Source organism: Antechinus flavipes, chromosome 2 (assembly GCF_016432865.1).
Source record: "Antechinus flavipes isolate AdamAnt ecotype Samford, QLD, Australia chromosome 2, AdamAnt_v2, whole genome shotgun sequence".
In the NCBI taxonomy this organism is placed as follows: domain Eukaryota; kingdom Metazoa; phylum Chordata; class Mammalia; order Dasyuromorphia; family Dasyuridae; genus Antechinus; species Antechinus flavipes.
The window spans coordinates 456,421,511-456,442,559 of NC_067399.1; the positions used below are offsets into that span (position 1 = coordinate 456,421,511).

The 21,049-nt window shown below is 35.7% G+C and overlaps 1 protein-coding gene across 1 annotated transcript in view; it reads left to right on the plus strand.

Moving 5' to 3' along the window:
• Positions 1 to 21,049, plus strand: part of PAPPA (pappalysin 1) — a 267,563-nt gene that overhangs the window by 112,383 nt on the left and 134,131 nt on the right. The window contains exon 7 of the mRNA XM_051979518.1: positions 1,016 to 1,517. Within this exon, the coding sequence (XP_051835478.1) occupies positions 1,016 to 1,517 (502 nt within the window). The remainder of the gene's footprint in view (positions 1 to 1,015; positions 1,518 to 21,049) is intronic.

Below are 21,049 nucleotides of genomic sequence, written 5' to 3' on the forward strand. Positions count from 1 at the left end.
AATAATAACATTATCAGAGTGCTTTGGATGTAAAAATTGAGACTTTAATTTGTCTTTATTAGTGCCTCATATGATGCTGAGATGGGGGGAAATATAGTTAGAAAGAAAAAAAGAACTAAGCCATCTCAGGATAGCTTTATGCTTGGTTATCCATGTGGCATGAAACAGTTACCTCTAAGAATATTAGAAAGAGGCTTTGGGTGAGAAAAGCAGAGAAAAATGTTTTATGAGTAGCTCAACAACATTTCCTAAAGCTGAGAGTAGAAAGACTATTGAGAATTCTCCCAAGAGAAATATTAGAATGAAACAATCTCCATTAAGAATGAGTAGACAAAAAAAAAAAGGGGGGGGGGATTATTTTTAGAAAATGACCCGATATGGGAAATGTGAGTGTGAACAAGATGGCCTCATTTTTTTTTTTTAACTCAGTTGGCTATAGTACTGGCTATTCCATCTGCCTAGCATCTCTAGCTCAAGTAGAAAGCATCTTCTATGATCACTTGATCCTTTCTTAAGAGCCTTCATTTCCAGACTTTCCTTGGCTTTTTACCCACCATTATTATTTTGAATGCTGTTGTGTTGCAAGAGAAGGAAGATGGGAGAGATTCATTAAATTTCCTTTTTTTCCTTTTTTCTGGTGTAGGGATAGGGGAGTACACTGTTCTATTCCATAGAAAGGAAGTTTTGGTACTACTGGTAGGGTTTCAGGAAGGTTTGAAGCCACAGGAAGGGGAGATATGGAAGATTTGGTTATTCACTTAAAGATGAGTCATATATTTTGATGAAAGTCATTAAGTTTTAGCAGAATGCATGGCGACTCATCCATAATCCATTTTTGAGAGGGGTGGCAGAGGGCAGATTTTATCTTTTTAATCTCCTTCCCATTCCTTTCTTCCCTTCCATCCCAAATTGGAGAAGACCCACCTTTTCATAATACTATTAGAAGATTTAAGAACGTGTTTATGCATCAATCAGAATTGTGCCAACAGTTTTGTTCTTTACTGTCTTTCCACAGGCCACCCAGACGTAGAGCAGCCCTGCAAGTCAAGTGTCCGAACATGGAGCCCCAATTCTGCTGTTAATCAGCACACAGTCCCCCCAGCATGCCCAGAGCCCCAGGGATGCTACCTAGAACTGGAATTCCAATACCCATTGATTCCTGAATCACTCACTGTATGGGTGACACTTGTGTCCACAGACTGGGACTCTAGTGGTGCTGTGAATGATATCAAACTGCTGACTCTGAGTGGAAAGAATATCTCATTGGGACCACAGAATATTTTCTGTGATATCCCACTGACTATCAAGATCCGGGATGTAGGTGAAGAGGTGTATGGCATTCAGATCTACACCCTGGATGAACACTTAGAAATTGATGCAGCCATGCTGACCTCTATACCTGACAGCCCCCTGTGTATGGACTGCAAACCCCTCAAGTACAAAGTTCTCCGGGATCCTCCATTCCAGTCTGATATCCCCATTGTCATCGCTAACCTCAACAGGAGATACGTAGATACGTAAGTCTTTGTCTTCCAGAAAGTTGTTAAAGTGAGAGAGTGATCCAGGGAAAATGAAAAAGTGGGAAGGGTTTCAGAGAGCCTAGAATGAACAGAAAAAACCATAATCATGCTTGGAAATTTTTGTCCCCATTTTATAGAGAGACAAGTCAAGATCTAGAAAGGTTAATTTTGTTGTATTAAAAATGGATCAATTAGTTTGCTGCTTATAAACCCTAATCACTCTCTTAAACTTGCAGTACTATAGAAGGAAGCTGTAAAGGGAGAATAAACTAGAAAGTGATTTCAAGAAGAGAAAAATATCATGAAATAGCAAAAACATTTTTTTGTCTGAATTTGGAAAAGCCCCCTCACCCCCCTGAGCCTTAATATTCTCATATGTAAAATGGGAGGTATTAGACTTGGTGGTCTGTTCTCTTCCAATACTAATATTCTGGGGACCCCAATGATTTTTTTGCAGATAGGCTGTTTCAACATATTTAGAGAAATCTCTAATATCTACCTAACATCCTCTTTCAGATAACATTTGTTCCCTTAAATATTCCCCACTTTACTTCTTTAACTACTCCTCTACACAAGACATGTTAAAATTCCATTCTGATATTATTGTAGTTTTGTAGTAGGATTATTTTATAATTAAAAACACTTTAGAATGAGGTTTCTTCATAGACACAGATTCCTAGATTTTTGGATACTATTTAATAGATCATCTCCTACAGTCCTTAACAAAAGTATCAATTCTCTCTATTGCTCCCCCAACAAGAGCTGTTTAGCTTTAACTTGAGCACCTCCTGTAACAGCAAATTCATCACCTTATAAAGGTAGTCCATGTCTTTTTCAGTATTATTTTGGTCTTTATAAAATGCTTCCCCATATTGTACTGAAATAAATAATTTCTACAACGTAAAATTACCTCAGTAATTAAATATATTTGGATGTGATGTAAGATAAACCTGTCTTAAACCAAATTTTACTTTTTTAGTAAATAGAGTAATAGGGAATCACCTAAAGAGTGAACCACTAATAACAGTTTATTGATGAGCTAATGAATATTTTATTAAATATCTTTTGTATTTGAGGATCTATATTGGGTCTTGAAAATACCAAGAATATTAGGTTTCCAAAGAGCTCAAATGTTAGTTGGAATATATGTACACATGTATAAGTATGTGTGTGTATGAATTTTGAGGATCTCTACTAGGTCTTGAAGATACCAAGAATATCAGTTCTCCAAGGAGGTTACATGTTAGTTGGAATACATGTACACATGTGTGGGTGTATGTGTGTGTGTGTGTATACATAGTGCATGTCACATATATATGTATATGTGCATATATGTATATATATAAATTTTGAGGATCTAAAGTAGGTCTTGAAGATACAAATCAAATCATGTCTCTACATGTTAATTGGAATATATATATATATATACATGTGCATATATGTGTATGCACATAAATATATAGAGAGATAGTATATAGATATATGACTGATGGATATGTAAAATAAATGATATAAAATGTATAAAACAATTAATAATATAAGCCTATATAATAAATGCCATTTGAATGATAGATAACATTAAGTACCATGGAAATTCAGAGGAAAGAGGGATCATGAACATAGAAACTCAGCCATTCAATAATTGTTTAGAGGAACTAAGAATATTTTACCTTAAGGAAAGAAGGTCTTGAAGGACAAAGCAATTATGTTTAAGTTTTAGAAAAGGGATTGGACTTAGAATTATAGGATGTTTGAGCTGAAAAGTGTCTTAGAAAAACTCAGATATCCCTTCCTCCATTTTAGAGATGAGGAAATAGAAGTGAATTACCCAAAATCCCATGAAGAGTAAGACAGAGCTGGGGTTTTACATTTATCTTTAAGTTTTAGAAAAGGGATTGGACTTAGAATTATAGGATGTTTGAGCTGAAAAGTGTCTTAGAAAAACTCAGATATCCCTTCCTCCATTTTAGAGATGAGGAAATAGAAGTGAATTACCCAAAATCCCATGAAGAGTAAGACAGAGCTGGGGTTTTAATCTAATACTTTTAATGTGCTTCTTATATTTCATGTTCTTTCTTATATTCTATGCTATAGATCTTCTACTGTTTGACTTTACAAAGCAAAATTAGAAGTTACTGAGGGACAAATTTTGGCTTGAAAGAAGGGGAAATTATGTAATAATGAAAATGGAATTGGTTGTCTCAGAATGTGACTTTCTTTCCACTGGAGATCTCCAAATGTCAGCTGGGTAACCTTTTCCTTGAGGTGCTAGAAGCATTTCTACTCATGTATGAGTTAGACTGAATGATTTTCCACAGCTCTTTGCAGTTTTAAGTTTGGGAGATTCTTGGCAGTGAGGTGGGAAGAGGGGAGATATAGGATGTGGGGGTAAAGTTATTTTATATTTTGGGTTTGAACAGTCATGTATAATTCAGAAAGATGAACCTTGAGGGGCAGGTAGGTGGTGCAGTAGAGCACCAGCCCTGAAGTCAGCAGGACCTGAGTTCAAATCTGATTTCAGACACTTAACACTTCCTAGTTGTGTGATCCTAGGGAAGTCACTTAACCCCAATTGCCTCAGCAAAAAACAAAAAAAATCTTTAATTTGAACCTTGATTTGGACAAGCCGTGAAAGGCCCTAAGCTGAATCCTGGCTCTGCCATTTAGTATCCATTGATTTAGAAAGATAGACTTTCTATCTGATAAAAAAAAAAAAAAAAGAAGGTCTCTACTAGCTTTATCCTTGAATCTCTTTTTTACTTTGGGCAAATCACTTTTGCTCCCCTGGCCTCAGTTTTCTTATCTGTGAAATGAGAGAGTTAGATTAGATGATCTGTTTTTTTATACATATCATACTAAGGATGAGAAGACTTGGGATAAGCAGCTAAAGCAGAAGAGGCTCTTTCTGACAGAGGAAGCATCATGAGCAAGGAAAAAGAGGAGAGAGTGAGCACAGTGTGTTTGAGGACAGTGGGGAGTCTGATTTGGTAGAATCCTTAAATTTGTTTCAGGTATATGATTTTCAAGTTCTTGTTTTATTGCAATATACTAATTACATTCAATCCCCAATCTTTGTTTCATGGCCTTCCTGAACCAACATGAAGGCAGCCTTGAAGTCCCTTTGTGCCAGGAGTAGAAAGCACTTTGTGGAAAGGGTCATTCCAGTTTCTTTCAAAATGATGCCAAAATGTGTGGAATATCATTACAATTTTAATAAGCTTTTGTTCACAGGGGCTATGTGGAGGAATGTCCAGGGGATAGGACTCCTGTCCAAATCAGCAAGTAAGAGAGACATTTGGGAAAACTGGAAAATAACTCAGTCCCCTATGGACTATGGCCACGTGGCCAGCAGGGATTCATACAGAGGATGTGGCAAGGGAAATCATTGTGATCCACTGGATATCCTGGGAAGGAGTTTTTTCTTGTTGCTGTTTTGTTTTGTTTTACGTTCCATCAGAGGTCACAGGGCAGGCAGAGTAGTAAGGAGCTTATAGTAACAATTCAAGAATATCAGCATGCAGCAGCAAAGCACATCTATAGAATATGGCTTCTTGCCATAGCACTGGAGGTCCTGGAAATCTGGATTCTAATATTGTATAACCATGAACAAGCCACTTCATCTTGCTGGGCTTTGTCTTTTCTCATGTATATAATGCCCGAGTTGGACTAGATGAGTTCCAGGGACCTATTATCCTTTTCTGCTGTACAATCTGTTTTCTAAGCCCACTTCTATCTCTACTCTTTGGTGCTTTTTGTTCTGCAGTTCTATATTCTAAGGCCCCTTCCTTGAAACAAAGTAGTCTAACTTCAATGATTTTTAACTGAATGCATTTTCCACTTCCTTCCCAAACCACCACTATGAAGAGATGTACTTATGTAGCCCTTCAACCCCAAGGGGTTTCTTTCCCTCATCTTTATCTGTGTTTGGTCATGGATAGCACATTGAAAATCTCTGAGTTCCTTTTGACTCCCCATCTGGACTGTTCTTTGAATCTCCAAATAAATGAAACCCAGCATTCCAAAGAGATCGAACATTCCAGCTTTTTTATCTCTTGGTAATTTGAGTTATAAACCCCAACACAAATACCTTTTGTATGTGTATGTGTGTATATATATATAAAACTGCTCTCACATTTTTTCCATATCAAATAAACTGGCTCTGTCACAAGTTCTTTATAAAGACATTATGAAGAAAGGAAAAAAAAAAAAAAAGAAATGCTTTTCTTTCCTCCTCAAGCCTTCCATATCATCCCATGATTCCCTCTGACCTTTTCCTTCATTCCCCCACCATGAAATTATTTATTTCTTGAGTTATCTATGCAAGAAATTGTTCACCAAAGTGTAATGCTGAAGGGAGAAACTGCCATGGTCACCATTTGGAAGCTTCAAAGAGTCAGATTTTGGGTTTTTTGAGGGAAGCAGGAAAAGGAGTAAGAAATCCAGTATTTTTCTTTTGAAAGATGGACTCTTAGCAAGACAGAAAAGAACACTGTCAGAGAGAAAGATGAAACTGTTTTTTCTTTGGGGAAGGATGGATGAGTCTTCATACACAAAGATTGCAACTGAAATCTTTGAAGGGGCAAGGGGAGGAATGGGAAGGTAAGGGAATAAGCATTTATAAAGCATCTACGATATGCTAAGTGCTGAATGTTATTTTTTTTAAACAAATATCCCATTTGATCCTCATGGCAACCCTGTGGCCTAGGTAAATGCCATTTTCCCATTTTATAGCTGAGTACCTGAGACAAATCAAGTTGTCCAAAGTCACATAGTAAAATGTCACTCAGATCTTGCTGATTCCAGGTCTAGTGCTCTTTTCATCGTATCACCAGCAGTCTCAAAAAGGGAATGGAAAAATTCCCTTGCTCTCCTCACAAGTATGTAGGAAAATGTAACTTTAAGAAAAATTACCACCCAGAAGATGCTCAATTCATATACTACAAATTCAAATAGAATGGTGAGGATCTTCTTGCTTCTCGAGGCTAATATCTGAAACTCATTATAGATCTTTTTTATACAGGGAAATGCCATCTTCCCCATTAGAAAATAAGCTTCTTCAGGGCAGGAACTTTTTGTTTTATTTGCTCTATATCCCCAAAATTTAACAGTGCCTGGAATATGATATATGCTTTATAATTGCTTTTCAATTGATTGAGTAGAAGCATTAATGGGATCTAGAACAGGAAGAATTTAGGATCATATGACATATTGAATTTTATTTTATTTTTTTTAATGATTGACATATGCTTTCTTTGGTTTTTACTTTTTGCTCATTTCTAAATATTTGCTTTTCTCGTCAGATAGCTTTACCTCGTAACAAAGATTTTAAAAAGGAAAAAAAAATGTCCTGCAAAATCAAACAACACAGAGCCCATGTTTGATATTGTATATGATATTCCATACCCATAGTCCTTAATCTCTTCAATGAAGAGAAAGGACCTTAACTCTAATACTTCTTGAGTAAGAACTACCACTAAGTGGTCTTATATTTTATTCCAGATATTGGAAAAATATAGTAAACATTGGTTTGTTACCCCTCTTCCCCCCACCAAAAAAAAAAAGAAAAATTAATATTCCTAAAAGATCCTCAGTGACAGGGATACCATTTTTGATTCCTTAGCTTCTGAGGATTTCAGAGAAAAATATGATACATGTCCAATACTAAACTCATCATCTTTCTCTCAGAGCAAGCCTTCCTTCTCAACTTCCCTATATCTGTTCATTTCACCACCATGCTTCCAGTCACCTGGTTCATAGACTTGAGATTATCTTTGATTCTTCTCTTTCCCTTATTTTTAATATACAACTATTTGTCATTATCAGTTGTCATTGTCAATATTATGCCATTGAGTCATTTGGGTAATTATTAGAATTAAAATGCTTGTTTTAATCTGGATTTTCCTAGCCTTTTCTTTCCCAGTAACTTAATGTGTTCCTTTAGATAAGTAAATTAACCTTAATTTACCCCTCTGGATCTCATTCTCAATAATGAGCAGATTGGGTTGTATAATCATTACTACAATAAATCTAAATCTTAAAATACTTGTTTGTGCCCCTGCAACATCTCACTTTTTTTTCCCCTTTTTTTCTCATCACAACTACCCTTGTTCAAGCTTGTTTCTCTTCTTGCTTAGGCTATTGCTAATAATCTCTTAACTGATCTTTTCCCCTCAAGTCTTTTAACTATTTATCCTTGAATCCATTCTTACCATTCATACTGGTGCCCAATTTATGTTCTTAATGTGCTCTTCTGAGTAACTGAGCCTAAAAAACTCCAAAGCCTCTCATTGACTACCAGATCAAGTTAGCAAGCTCTTTCTAAGTGCTAGACACTATATTAGCCACTAAGAATATATACACAATATACATGCATGTACAATATATATATATATATATATATATATATATATATATATATATATATATATATACATATGCATACATACATATACACACAAACTTGTCTGTGTCTCTTTAAAGACCTACCACAATCTGTCAACTTGTTTTTCAAGCTTTATCTCATTCTATTCTACATTCCAATTAAACTGAACTAATTTTCATTCCCTTATCTTGTTTGAATCTCTTCTGTTTCTTTGCCTTTGTTCATACCTTACCCCTTGAATAAAACTAACTCCCTCTTCCCTACCTTTTCCACTTATAGGTGTCCATTCAGCCTACCTGTTCCTGAAAGTTTCTTTGACTCATTCTGGTTCTTATTGCACTCTGCCTCATATGACACTCCTTTGTCATATTCTCTCTACCTTGTGTGCTAATATGTTGGTTCTTGTTTTTCTTTATGACTATATGTATTCATTTTTTTTTTATTCTTCCTCCTATTTGATTATAACTTTCTTGATAGCAGAGTCTATACTAGCTATATTTTTATCCCTGAAGCTCAGGAAAACTCCTTTCATGTGGTATTGTTAAATGAATGAATGAATGAATGAAAATATGAATAGATACCCCTGGGAAGGATATGTCCTTGGACTCCTCTGGAGAATTACATAATGAGTTATATAATATGTACATCCCATTCATTCACAACTTCTTTGGATAAAGAGATGAAATCCAAATCTGGGAAGTGGAAAACACTTAGCCAAACCTCTAGGAATGATCAGCAGCTAAACTAGGATTAGAACTCATCTCTTCCTGACTCCAGTGGCTTAACTCATACCACCAGCCCATGCATCAGCTTCTGTGACCTACCTATATTCCTCTGGAACAAATGGATGCCTCCCTGCTCTATTACATAGTCAGCTCCATGTAGTTCTGGCCAAAGAGTCAGACAGAGAAGATTTTGTTTTCCTATATCATACTCTTCCAATGAGGGAAATTGTTTGTGTTTGTTTTGCCTGGGATTGACCCACAGAAACATAGATCCATTCATGGTCCTGGAAATTTAAGTCCTTGCATGTATCATAGCTTGTGGGAGTTCTGTAACCCAGAAGCCACACATTAGGTGAGCTGATTCTCTTTCTAGGAGCTGTTCTTCTTTATAGCTCAGTAACTGTTTCTCCCCCAGGTAGCCTTCTGCCATCATGGCACATGAGCTTTCTTAAATAAAAGACAATGGCTCTCCTCTTCCTTAAGTCAAGTTAAGATCTTATTTCCCCAGTTTTAGTAACAACACCCTCCTCATCCTGTAATCTTAGAATATTGGAGTTAGAAGGGACCACAGGGGTAAAGTGTCATTTCATCCAACTCTCACTGTCCTGATTAACTCCTCTGGACATGTTCTGTTTTATTAATGTCTCACTTAATCTACAGAACCCAGAATTAAACATGAAGCCACAACATCACAGAGCACTTTTTATGTATACTATTTAATTACACAAATAATTTATGTTTTCAACAACTGGAGGGGCCCTTGTTATATAAACTCCCTTCACCAACCCATCTATTATTTTAGTAGAACAATTCTTAGGGAATTGCCTGAGGCACCTAGTGGCACAGTTGGAGAGTCAGGAAAACCCTTATTCAAATCTGGCTTCAAACACTTACTAGTTGTATGACCCTAGGTAAGTCACTTAAATTCTGTTTGCTTCAGTTTCCTCAGCTAAAACAATGATGAATAACAATATCCATTGTGGAGTGTTATGAAATATTTGTTAAAAGAAAAAAATACTGACACATAGTGGGCATGTTTATTCTCTCTCACTTTTTTTTTCTTCCTTGGGGCACAAAGAGTTTAAGTGAATTTCATATAGTTGCACATTGCCAGTGATAATAATTGAACCTGAGTCTTCCTCATGCTAAATACAATATTTTTCTGCTATACCAAGTTGTATTTCATATCTAGATACACAGAGTTTTTTGACTGATCTGGACTATACAGATTTATATATATATATCTTCTTTTATCTTGCTGAGTGTCATTTCTTTGTTTCTTTAACTGTTGATAACAGATTCAGAATTTCAGAATTGGAAAATTTTTCAGAGGTTGTCTAATCAAATTCAAAAACCTCAGATAAGAGATTATGGACAAAACTCATAGGCAAAACTCCAAAGTATGACCTGAACTTGATTAAAATGTAATCAAGAAATGTTTAACAGGAAATGTAATCAGAAAGTAAAGTATAATAAAATAGAGATAATGCTAACTTGTGGTTTTTTAAGTCAATTTATAGCCTGCCAGGGTCACTTTCTGTTTGATTTTGAAACCAACATAACTTGTCTAACTTGAATAGGAGTCCTTCTGTCTTTCTGATAAGTACTCATCCAACCTATGCTTAAAGAATTCTAGTGAGGGAGAATTCTCCATTCATCTGTAGAAAGAGAGAGATAGATTCTGTAATAATTTTCAATCCTATGATTATGCCTTTCAAAATTTATTATAAAAGGATTTTCTTTACTATTATCCAACATGTAATTGCTCTGTGGCTATTTTGTGCTTTATCCATTTATTAATTCATTCAAATAGACATAGCCATATAGAAAGTATGTGAGGAGAATGGAGGGAGAAGGTAAAGTCAAGTCCACTTTACCAATATACTAGGAAACAGGGTGAAATATAAATTTTTATACCAACACACACACACACACACACACACACACACACACATATGTATATATATATATATATATATATATATATATATATGTTTATACCAATAAAGCCTTCCCTTATGCATTATTCCTCTTCTTAAACACTATGTTTTAGCCATATGAGCTCATCTTTTCTCTCTTCTTCACTTCTCTTTTCCTTTTTTCTCATTCCTTTGAATTCCTTATTCCTTCTCTTCCTTATTCTTCCTAGTGACAAAGAAGAAGAGTCAGAAATGTTCAGGATATTTTGTCCTTTGTGATGAAATGAAAATCTCTGAGGATATATTTGAAAATAAAGGTGATATAAAAACAAAACATAAATAACATTTTAAAAGAGATAACAAATGAAAAGAAAAATCTGACTTTTAGACTAAATAAACTTGGAGTGGTGTCTACCATGGAGCAATTTGGGAGTTTTGTTGAGAGGCAGTTTGATTGATTCTGTTTGTCGCTGGAAAAACTGAAGACAAAAGAGTTAGGACATTTGGATTTTCTCCCTGGCATTTATCCTAGGCAAATTGTGTCTGTAACTTTGAGAAGGTCATATCACTTCTCTGGCCCTCAGTTTCTTCGACTGTCAAATGATGGGATGGTATTATAGTCACACATAATCTGAGATGGCTAAGACTTTAAAGATCATTTAATCTAACACTCCTTAAATGATTAATGAGAGAATGATCATCAGTATATTTCCTTTAGAGAGAATTCTGTATTTTTAACCCCAAGCAGTAACAGATTGACCCATGAACACATGAAAAAAGAAACTCAGTATTTTCCTCTAATATCACAAAGGATAGTACTTCACCCTTTAAGGGTATTATTAACATTTGCCATAGATAGTGGTTTGGGGGATCTGTCAGTTTAACTGATCCCTTTTGCTCACCCTAATGTTCCTGAAAATTGTATTTCATCATGAGAGGTACTTGGCCTGAAACAGGCAAGGGGGAGGAAGAGATGAGGATGCCCAGCTTCTAGAAATAAAGTGAAATTGACTTAACAATATTTTGTGTCTGGTCAACATGGCATTAATTCTGGCTCTAAGAATATCAGCTATCATTTATGATGTATAACATCCATTCTTAGGGCTGGCAGCATTTCAGAAATCAGTCGTGATTTTGTTGGATAGACATGGGGTGGGGGTGGGGGGAGGCACTCAGGAATGAATCCAACATAAATCATGGATATCAGCAAATGTTACTTGAAACTGCACTGGTTCTAAAATTTTTAGGTTTCCTCAAGGCATCTTCCTTATGATCTTGTGAATTTAAGAAAAAATGAATAATAGTTTGCCTTTCTCCCTTGTTTTCATCACTATGTTGTTTCTTGGAAGGAATAAAGTCTAGCTTTCAAGTCCACTACTTGATTTTCCAAGAACACATAGAGTAAGTAACAGTTTTAATGACAAAGCTGTTGCATAAAATCACTTTCTTTTGCTGTTCACATTGGGAAGGATCTCCATGGGAATTTTCCGAATTTTGAAATATGTAATGAAACAGCAAAATCATCGGGCTGCAATTGAGAAACAATATTTTTTTCCTCCAATGAGGCATTCTAGATTTATATAAATATAAGGTATTATTATTATTACAACTACTCCTTTTTTAATTAAGTTTGTTTTTTATAGCAAACAATACATAAATTCAACTTTTTTCCTAGTGCTTTCAGACAGAGACAGACATACACACAAAGACAGACAGACACACATATACACATACATACAATTCAAGATATTCCAACTTTTGTCCTACTTGAGTCAGGACCTTACAACATTATTCATATAATTAAAAGTACAAGACAGAATTTAATAAAGTTGAGAAAAAGAACACCAAATACAAATATGTTGAAAACAACACAAGAAATGTAGAGTCCAGTCTTAGTCTTGTCATCAACTATCTAGTCTGTTTCCTCATCTATAAAATTAAGTTCTTAATTGAATAGATGATTCGAAAGATGCTTTTTTGGCCATAATATCTTTCTATGCCATTTTCTAGGCTTCCTTCAAAATATAATACAAAGCCTACTTCCCTAACTCCTCAACTCCTTATATTTTTCCATTTTGGATTGTCTTCATCTATCATATTTTTATCTTTTATATATCTAGTTATTTCCATGTTGTCTTTTCCTACTAGAATGTGAACTTTCTGAAGGCAGGGAATGTTTTTAATCTTTCCTTTATATCTCCAGCACTTAGAACAATGCCTGGTACATAGCAAGTACTGAATAAATGATTACTGACTGACTGACTAATTCTGTTTAGCCATGGCACAGGTTCTGCATCGATTGACTTTCATACTTAAACAAAGAATGACTTATGTTGTGAGAAATGTTACAGAGCAGGTGTCTGAGCCTGTCTGAGATTAACCAACAATCAGAACAGCTCTAACAAAATATTTAAGGCAAGTAAAAATTGAGAAGGCATTCATTTTCTTTGGTTACTCCAAAACCTAATCCAAGGATGACCTTTCACAGTCTGTGGTAGCTTAACAGGCACTGAGACTTCACTGTAACTTTGCATAGATTATTAGAGTAAGGTTTTGAGCTTAGTTCTGTTGACTCCAATTCCAGTGGTCTTTTAACAATAGTATACTACTTTTAACCTAACTCTGTTAAAAGGCAGTGCCACAGCTTGGGTCTTGTAAATACAGCTTTATAGTGAAGTTCCAGGCTCTGTAGTTCATTATCATCTTCCCTTCCCTTCTAGGTATGAATTGAGCAGCTTTTATTTTATTTTTTCCCTTCATTGATTCTCAACGTGTGGTCCAGAGTTGAGTGGTGTCCTGAAAGGGTCCTCCAGGTGGTCTCTAGTCTAGTCTCCTGAAGCATTAATATCTACAGCTTGACAAGGTTTATACTCTGGTTCCTGGCCTGAATTAATCATTTACTTATGGTCTTTAATAAATGCCAGGCATCTCCTCATTGATGTTTCATCCAGAGTATTACCAGCCTTCTCATTCATTCTAGTGAGGATTTTTCTGTTGTTATTTTTCCCTTTATAATAGGAAGTAGGAGAGAGCAGTAGTTGGCCAATGGGGTTTTTTGCTCATGTCCAAATACCCTGAAAATTGAGAAGTCTGAAAGCTACCTCTCTAAAGCAAAGCCAAACTATATTCTAAAGCCAAGTTAATTGTGCACAAAGTTTTAGGAAGGAAGAATTCCTAAAGTATCTATGCCTCCTATGGGTTAGGCAGCTCCTCATCAGTCATATGGTCAAATAGTCATTCACTAAACATTTGTTAAGTGCCTACTTTGTGCCAGAGATGGTGCAAGACACCTTAAGTTAGATTATTAAAATAAACCCAAAACAGTCCCTTTTGTGGAAGGGCTTGCATCTGCAAAATGAGACTAAGGAGACATTGATATGTCCTTCCAAGATAAATGTGAAGATATAAGGACTACACCTTGAAAATCATAGATTGTTGTTTCTATAAATGTAAACCATTTTGTTAGGAGTGTTTTTATCCTATCATTATCCTGGCGATCTCTTATTTCTGTAAGAAAATTCAGATATATCTGCCATTAACAGCATCATGGCAGCTGTAGGAGAAAGTGCTTAAGAAATAAGGAATCCCATGTAGGTGGGCCTTAAATCTCATGTGATTTTCCTCAACCCTTCTTTTCAAAACAAACTGAACCTTTCAGGTTTAAGTTCTCGCTACTCTCATCTGAAACGTGACTTCCTGCTTCTAAGAAGTAAGGCTTAGAAAAGAGTTCATAAGACTTCTTGGACATCAAATAGTTCTTACAAAACAGCATTTTGATGAGTTAAGTGTAAATGAATCAGAAACATACGGATTAAATTTTCTTAAAGCGCACATGGGTTTAAGAATTACGGGGAAATGTACTTCCCTGACTGTATTCTGGGTTTCACCAAACCCAAAGCATTAGCAGGGGGGAGAAAAATAAAAACAACCCCCAAACACTTTTAGATGTGTTGCCAAATTTTAAAACGCTGTTGGGCTCGCCCTCTGCCAGTAATAAAATCTCTGGCCACCCAGAACAGCTACAATGAGGAACAAGAGGATTGTTTCCCTGACTGGCCTGCGATCACCAACAACTGTGTTAAGTTAGTGCCTCTCTATGACAGGTTGTCACTGTTCTCTTCCACTAGGCTGTTGGCCCTGTCCTGGACTTGATTTTCACACTACTCACTTGTTTACCATAAACTCTATCTGGTGTTTTGGCTCTCAGAGTCCTTGGTAATAGGTCAGTCCATGATCTGTAATCAAGAGAAGTGTCTATCATGAAGAGAATGTTTGGAGAAGCTGTCATACATTTATTCCAGTTGTATTTGGGAAAAACAAGAGTTCCTTGTCCATTTTTTTTTCCATCTTTAATGTCATCCAGGTGTGGAGTTCCCTTAACTCTGTAAATGGTTTCCCTTCAGATCTTTTCCTGACACAAATACCCTTCTAAACCTTAGGGCCACTGTTTGCATGCCTTCTAATTTGTAGCTACAGATATAGACCCTTTCTAATTTCCACATTGTTCCCTCATTTTACACTCCCCTACCCCCGCCCATATCTTATTTCATTTCACCAAGAAAGGAGAAAATTATTTCAATTGGTGGTAAAAGATGATTAAAACAGAATAACAAAGGCCTTGGCTGCAAACTGTTTGTTTTATTAAATTTGCTACTGTGTTTTAAATTGGTACCAGGGCAGATCCTTGGACAATTATATCAAGGCCTGCTGGAGTTAATCAGTCACATGTATATGTCTGCTACTTTCAAAGCATGGACCCTTATAAGAAGTGAAGAGAGGGAATGGACAAGAAGGAAAGGGCAAATCTTATGTTGTTACCTGTCAAAAATCAAACTATGTTCCATTGCCAATGTGAGAGGGTACAGATGCCCAACTCCTGTAGACTTTTCATTTTCTTTCCTTTCCATCCAGTTCATGGTTGGATATCCCTGTGGTCTACAGAAGAAATAACAGAACATGATGTTGCAAGACAAAGGCCGATTTGCACAAACAAAGATTTCTTCTTGGCAAGGAAATTCAAAGATCACAGCTTTGCTTTAATAATTGGAACAACCAAAGTGAAACAGATTGGAGACTTCTGACTGATGACTTGAATTCTGGTTGAGAGAAGGCCAGCATGGAGACAGACTATGATGTCCAACTTTTATTGGTTGGCTATGACAACCGATGTTCTATGACATACGGTATCTTTTATACACTGGGATTTCAGAATTTGATAGATGAAAAAGTGTTTAGTATGTTAAATCTTCAAGGTAACTCAGTACATGGATTGTGGAAATATTCTATAGAGTGTTAGAACTACAGAGACATTTAGATCTCATTTTACTGAATTGCCTCATATAATAGCAAAGGGGAAAATATTAAAATCCAGAGAGCAGAAATGACATGTGGTGACAATACTTAGAACTAAGGTCTCCTGGACATCTCATTCAATGTTCCTGCCCTTATATGTACCTTTATATTACTTATAGGGAAGAAAAAGGACAAATGTGAATGTTATATTGTATACACGTCATGGTCAAGGGAAATGAAACAGCTTGCACAGGGCCATACATTAAATTAATGGCAGAGTGAGGCTAAGAATTCAAGTCTGCTGGCTCCCTCTTTTGATGTGCTTTCCCCGATAGCACAGATGCCTCTATAAATATTCCATCCCAAATGCTAATCAAAAAAGTGATGCTTTAGTTCAACAGGGTCCTTAAATTTAAGGGAAAACAATTCCCTATAACTGTAAATCTTAGTTCTAGTACCAACTTAGTCTATGACCTTAGCTAAAGTATTTCCTCTCGCTGGTTCTCAATTTCCTCATCTGTAAAATGAGAAAAGTTGGGCTGGAGAATCTCCATGGTCCTTTCCAGCCCTAACAATCTGATATTCTATAAATTACTATAGCAGAATTAGAGGACTGAGGTATTTCTCAACAAATAACAGCTATCTTTACTGAATGAACAGCAAGTAAAATCAAGTTGTCCTTTATGAAGTCAGAGTAAAATGAAAGGACAGAAATTTTTAAAGAAAGAGACTAACTAGATGAGGGGGTTATATGAAGGAAACAAAGTGAATAGAATTTCAATTATTCAAGTTAAATGTCCAGAAACTTTCTTTCAAGAAGATTAAGTAGTGGAATATTCAATGAAAGAAGGCTAATTTCCAGGAAATCAGAAGCACACAATTTTTGACAGAAGAAGGGTTAGTGTTCATCTCTTTCAAATCCCTAGTAGAAGTATGACTCACCATTAAACATCTTAGACAAGTGTTCATTCAGGCTCTGTTCAGATACCTTTAGTGACAGGGAACTCCCTGCTTCCATAAACAACCCATGCCGTTGTTAAATAGTTCAGAGTATTAGGAAGTTCTCATATTCAACTGACTTCTATTTCTTTTTTTTTTTTTTTTTAAGTACAGCTTTTTATTTACAAGATATATGCATGGGTAATTTTTCAGCATTGACAGTTACAAAACCTTCTGCTCCAATTTTTCTCCTCCTTCCCTCCACCCCCTCCACCAGATGGGAGGTAGACCAATACATGTAAAGTATATGTTAAATACAATATATGTATACATATTCTTAGAGTTATTTTGCTGCACAAGAAGAATCAGACTTTGAAATAATGTACATTAACCTGTGAAGGAAATCAAAAATACAAGTGGACAAAAACAGAGGGATTGGAAATGCTATGTAGTGGTTCACACTCATTTTCTAGAGTTCTTTTGCTGGATGTGGCTGGTTCTTGTCATTAATGAATAAATGCAACTGATTTGGTTCATCTCATTGCTGAAGATGGCCAGGTCCATCAGAATTGATCATCATATAGTATTGTTGTTGAAGTATATAATGATCCTCTTGGTCCTGCTCATTTCATTCAGCATCAGTTTATGTAAGTCTCTCTAGGCCTTTCTGAAATCTTCTTGCCGGTCTTTTCTTACAAAACAATACTATTCCATGACATTCATATACTAGCCATTCTCTAATTGCTGGGCATCCATTCAATTTCCAGTTTCTAGTCACTACAAAGAGAGTTGCCACAAACATTTTTGCACATCCCTTTCCCTTCTTTAGTATCTCTTTGGGATATAAGCCCTGTAGTAACACTGGTGGATCAAAGGGTATGCACAGTTTGATAACTTTTTGAGCATACTTCCAAATTGTTCTCCAGAATGGCTGGATGTGTTCACAATTCCACCAACAATGTATCAGTGTCCCAGTTTCCCACATCCCCTCCAACATTCAGGATTATCTTTTCCTATCATCCTAGCCAATCTGAGAGGTATGTAATGGTATCTCAGAGTTGTTTTAATTTGCATTTCTCTGATTAATAATGACTTGGAGCGTCTTTTCATATGACTAGAAATAGTTTCAATTTCTTCATCTAAAAATTGTCTGTTCATATCCTTTGACCATTTATCAACTGGAGAATGGCTTGATTTCTTATAAATTAGAGTCAATTCTCTATATATTTTGGAAATGGTGCCTTTATTAGAGCCTTTGACTGTAAAAATGTTTTCTCAGTTTTTTGTTTCCCTTCTAATCTCTGACATCTATTTCTTTAAAAATTTCACCCATTGGTTCTAGTCCAACCCTCTAAACCAATAAAGAATAAGTCTAATCCCTTTTCCACATGAGAGACCTCTGATCAAAAGACAAAGATCATCTCACCCTCCCAAATCTTCCCTGTGCCGACCTAAGCAGTCCCATTTCCTTCAACTGTCCCTTATATTCTATGGGCTGAAGTTGTCTTACCACACTGGTTAGGTACCTTACAGTTTTTTTTAATTGTTTCTCCTAAAATTTCATAATTCAGTAGTCTTATTTTTCCAGAACTCATGAAACTAGAAAGCTCAAATAACTGAATGACTTTTTTTTTGCAATCACTCTGCTGCAAAACATTGGCTAAATAAATAAGGTGATATGGGGAATTTCTCTCAAAAGGTTCCTATCTAGTGTATAAATGTTATAGGGTCAACTCAGTCTCCTATATACTTTATATCTATATTTCTGTGCATTGATAACTAGTAATATTGAAGATGACACTGAAGTCCTTTGAGATCCTGAAAATGTCTTTTGAATGAATTATTAAAGAGTTTTTAGAATGTGCATTTCTAAGCACTATCATTTTATTCTGTAGATAGCAGTGGGCTTTTCATATATATCATAGGCCAGGAGCAATACGATGAAAGAAAGTTGTCCTTGAGGAAGACTTCCTTGGCACCCATGTAGGATGAATTGAAGAAAGGCAATCCTGGAGGAAGTTAGAAGACTTTTGAGAGACAACTCAGACATGGACAAAGGCAGGTTTTCAAAATGAGATCTGGGAATTCTCAGGAGTCTCCAAAATCCTTTTAGGAAATCAATGAGTGCAGAACTAATTTCATAATGATATTATGAAAACTGTTAACTTTCAGTTGATATTATAATAATAATCATAATACAGAAATAATAACAAATAACATATATAAAGATTTAAGATTGCAAAACAATTTACAAATAACCTTATTTCATCTTTAACAACACTAGAAAACAGATGCTATTATTATCTCCTTTGCAGAGATGAGGAAATTGAGGTGGTCAGAAATTAAATGACTTGATTAGAGTCATATAGCTTGTAAATATTTGAAGGTAGAATTTGAACTCAGGTCATCTTGACTCCAGGTTCAGTGCTTTATCCACTGTACCATCTAGTTATTTCTATGGATAGGACAGAAGTTGTCAATAGAATAAAAAGTTCCATGGGAGATTCCCAAGAATTTTAAAAATATGATGTGGTTTTGAGACCAAGAAGTCTGAGAACTCTGCTTTAGGATAATGGCAATGAGAATAGAAAAGAAGGGATGGACAAGAAAAATTAGGAAGGAAGGATCAATAGGACTTGATTGCTGACTCTATTGGAGGTGGGGGGAAGAGGAGAGGTAGAGGAAAGAAGGAATCATAGTAACAGCTTAAATCATTCCAGATGGCTTTGGGAACAGCTGAAAGAAATGGCTTGACACATAACATCCTTCTTTTCGATGAACCATGAAATAGGTCCTAACCACTGGTAGGGGCTTTACATATCTTCTCCACCTCCTTCTAAGAGCTTAATTCTTAGTCCTAGTTCTTGGGGGTGAGGAAACCTATGCTGTTTTTGTGACTAACTTTGATGCTAATTTAGACAAGTATAATTTAGACTCCTTTAATTTTTTTTTATGAAAATTCTTAAGAGTCTCAATGGGTAGAAATACCAATTCAACAATTCAAGGTTTAGGGAGTACCTATATTGCATGTATTTTCCATTTCAGGGCTCTTGTGAATATTCATATACATGTATGTATAATTTAAGGATTTTGGAAAAAATATCATTTGTGGGCACTCCACTAGTTTAGATTACAATATCTCTATGCCTTTGGCAATAGCTTCATGAATTTTTGTGGCCAAAAAAAATATATTACCAGGTAGTGATCCAGTATAATCTAATTTAACAAACATTTATTAAGTGCCTACTATATGCTAGACTCTCTTCTAGGTGGTAGGAATATAAAAGGGGAAAAAAGCTATCCTTAGATCCAAAGAACTAATTCTCCCAAGGGGATACGACATGTAAGCAGACAAATATATACAACTGTTCATCTGAACCCCTCAGAGCATAGTGAGTCTTGCTGCATAATTGGATGATTCCTAAAACTTAATCAGTCAACAATCATCCATCATTAAGAATTATTTAAACACTTACTATATGCTGGCCACTGTGCTAATCCCTGGGAATATAAATAAAAAAAAAATTTCTGCCCTCAAGGAACTTCAATTGTATTTATAAATTTATAAATTTATAACAACAAATTTATAAATAAATATGAAGCAAATGAAAGAATCTTTACAAAGGAAGACACTATCAATTGAAGGGACTAGGCAAAGCCTCCTGTAAAAAGTGACATTTGATATGAATGTTGGCAGACACTAGGTGATACAATGGATAGAGTGTAGGACCTGAACATGGAAGACATCTTCCTGAAGTCAAATGTTATATAACCCTGGGCAAATCACTGAACCTCATTTGCCTCAATTTCCTTATCTATAAAATGAGCTGAAAAAGGAAATAGCAAATCTCTGCAGTATCTTGACTAGGAAAATTCCAAATGGGATCACACAGAGTAGGATATGACTGAAAGACAACTAAATGATGAAGCCAATGCCAGTTGTGAAGGCATCTTTCCTTCCTTGTGAAGAAAAGCATACAGAGAAAACCTATCGCTCCCAGAAGTGATATTTTTGCCATTTCATATCCTTGAAAAACCAAATCATTATTGCAATGAGAAGTAAGAAACTGTTTTGGCCTCTGCACCTGCTATCTTATTGAGCTTATCCAAACAGCCCTAGATCTGAGGGCAGCTGAAATAACAGATGAGTCCAAGAACTTGAGTTTTTTGACATCCTTCTTTTGTTTATGAAATCCCACCCCCCATGATGGAATTTAGCAGGAATTCTCTTCATTATCTTCTTTGCAATTTTCCCATGCCATTTAAAGGATT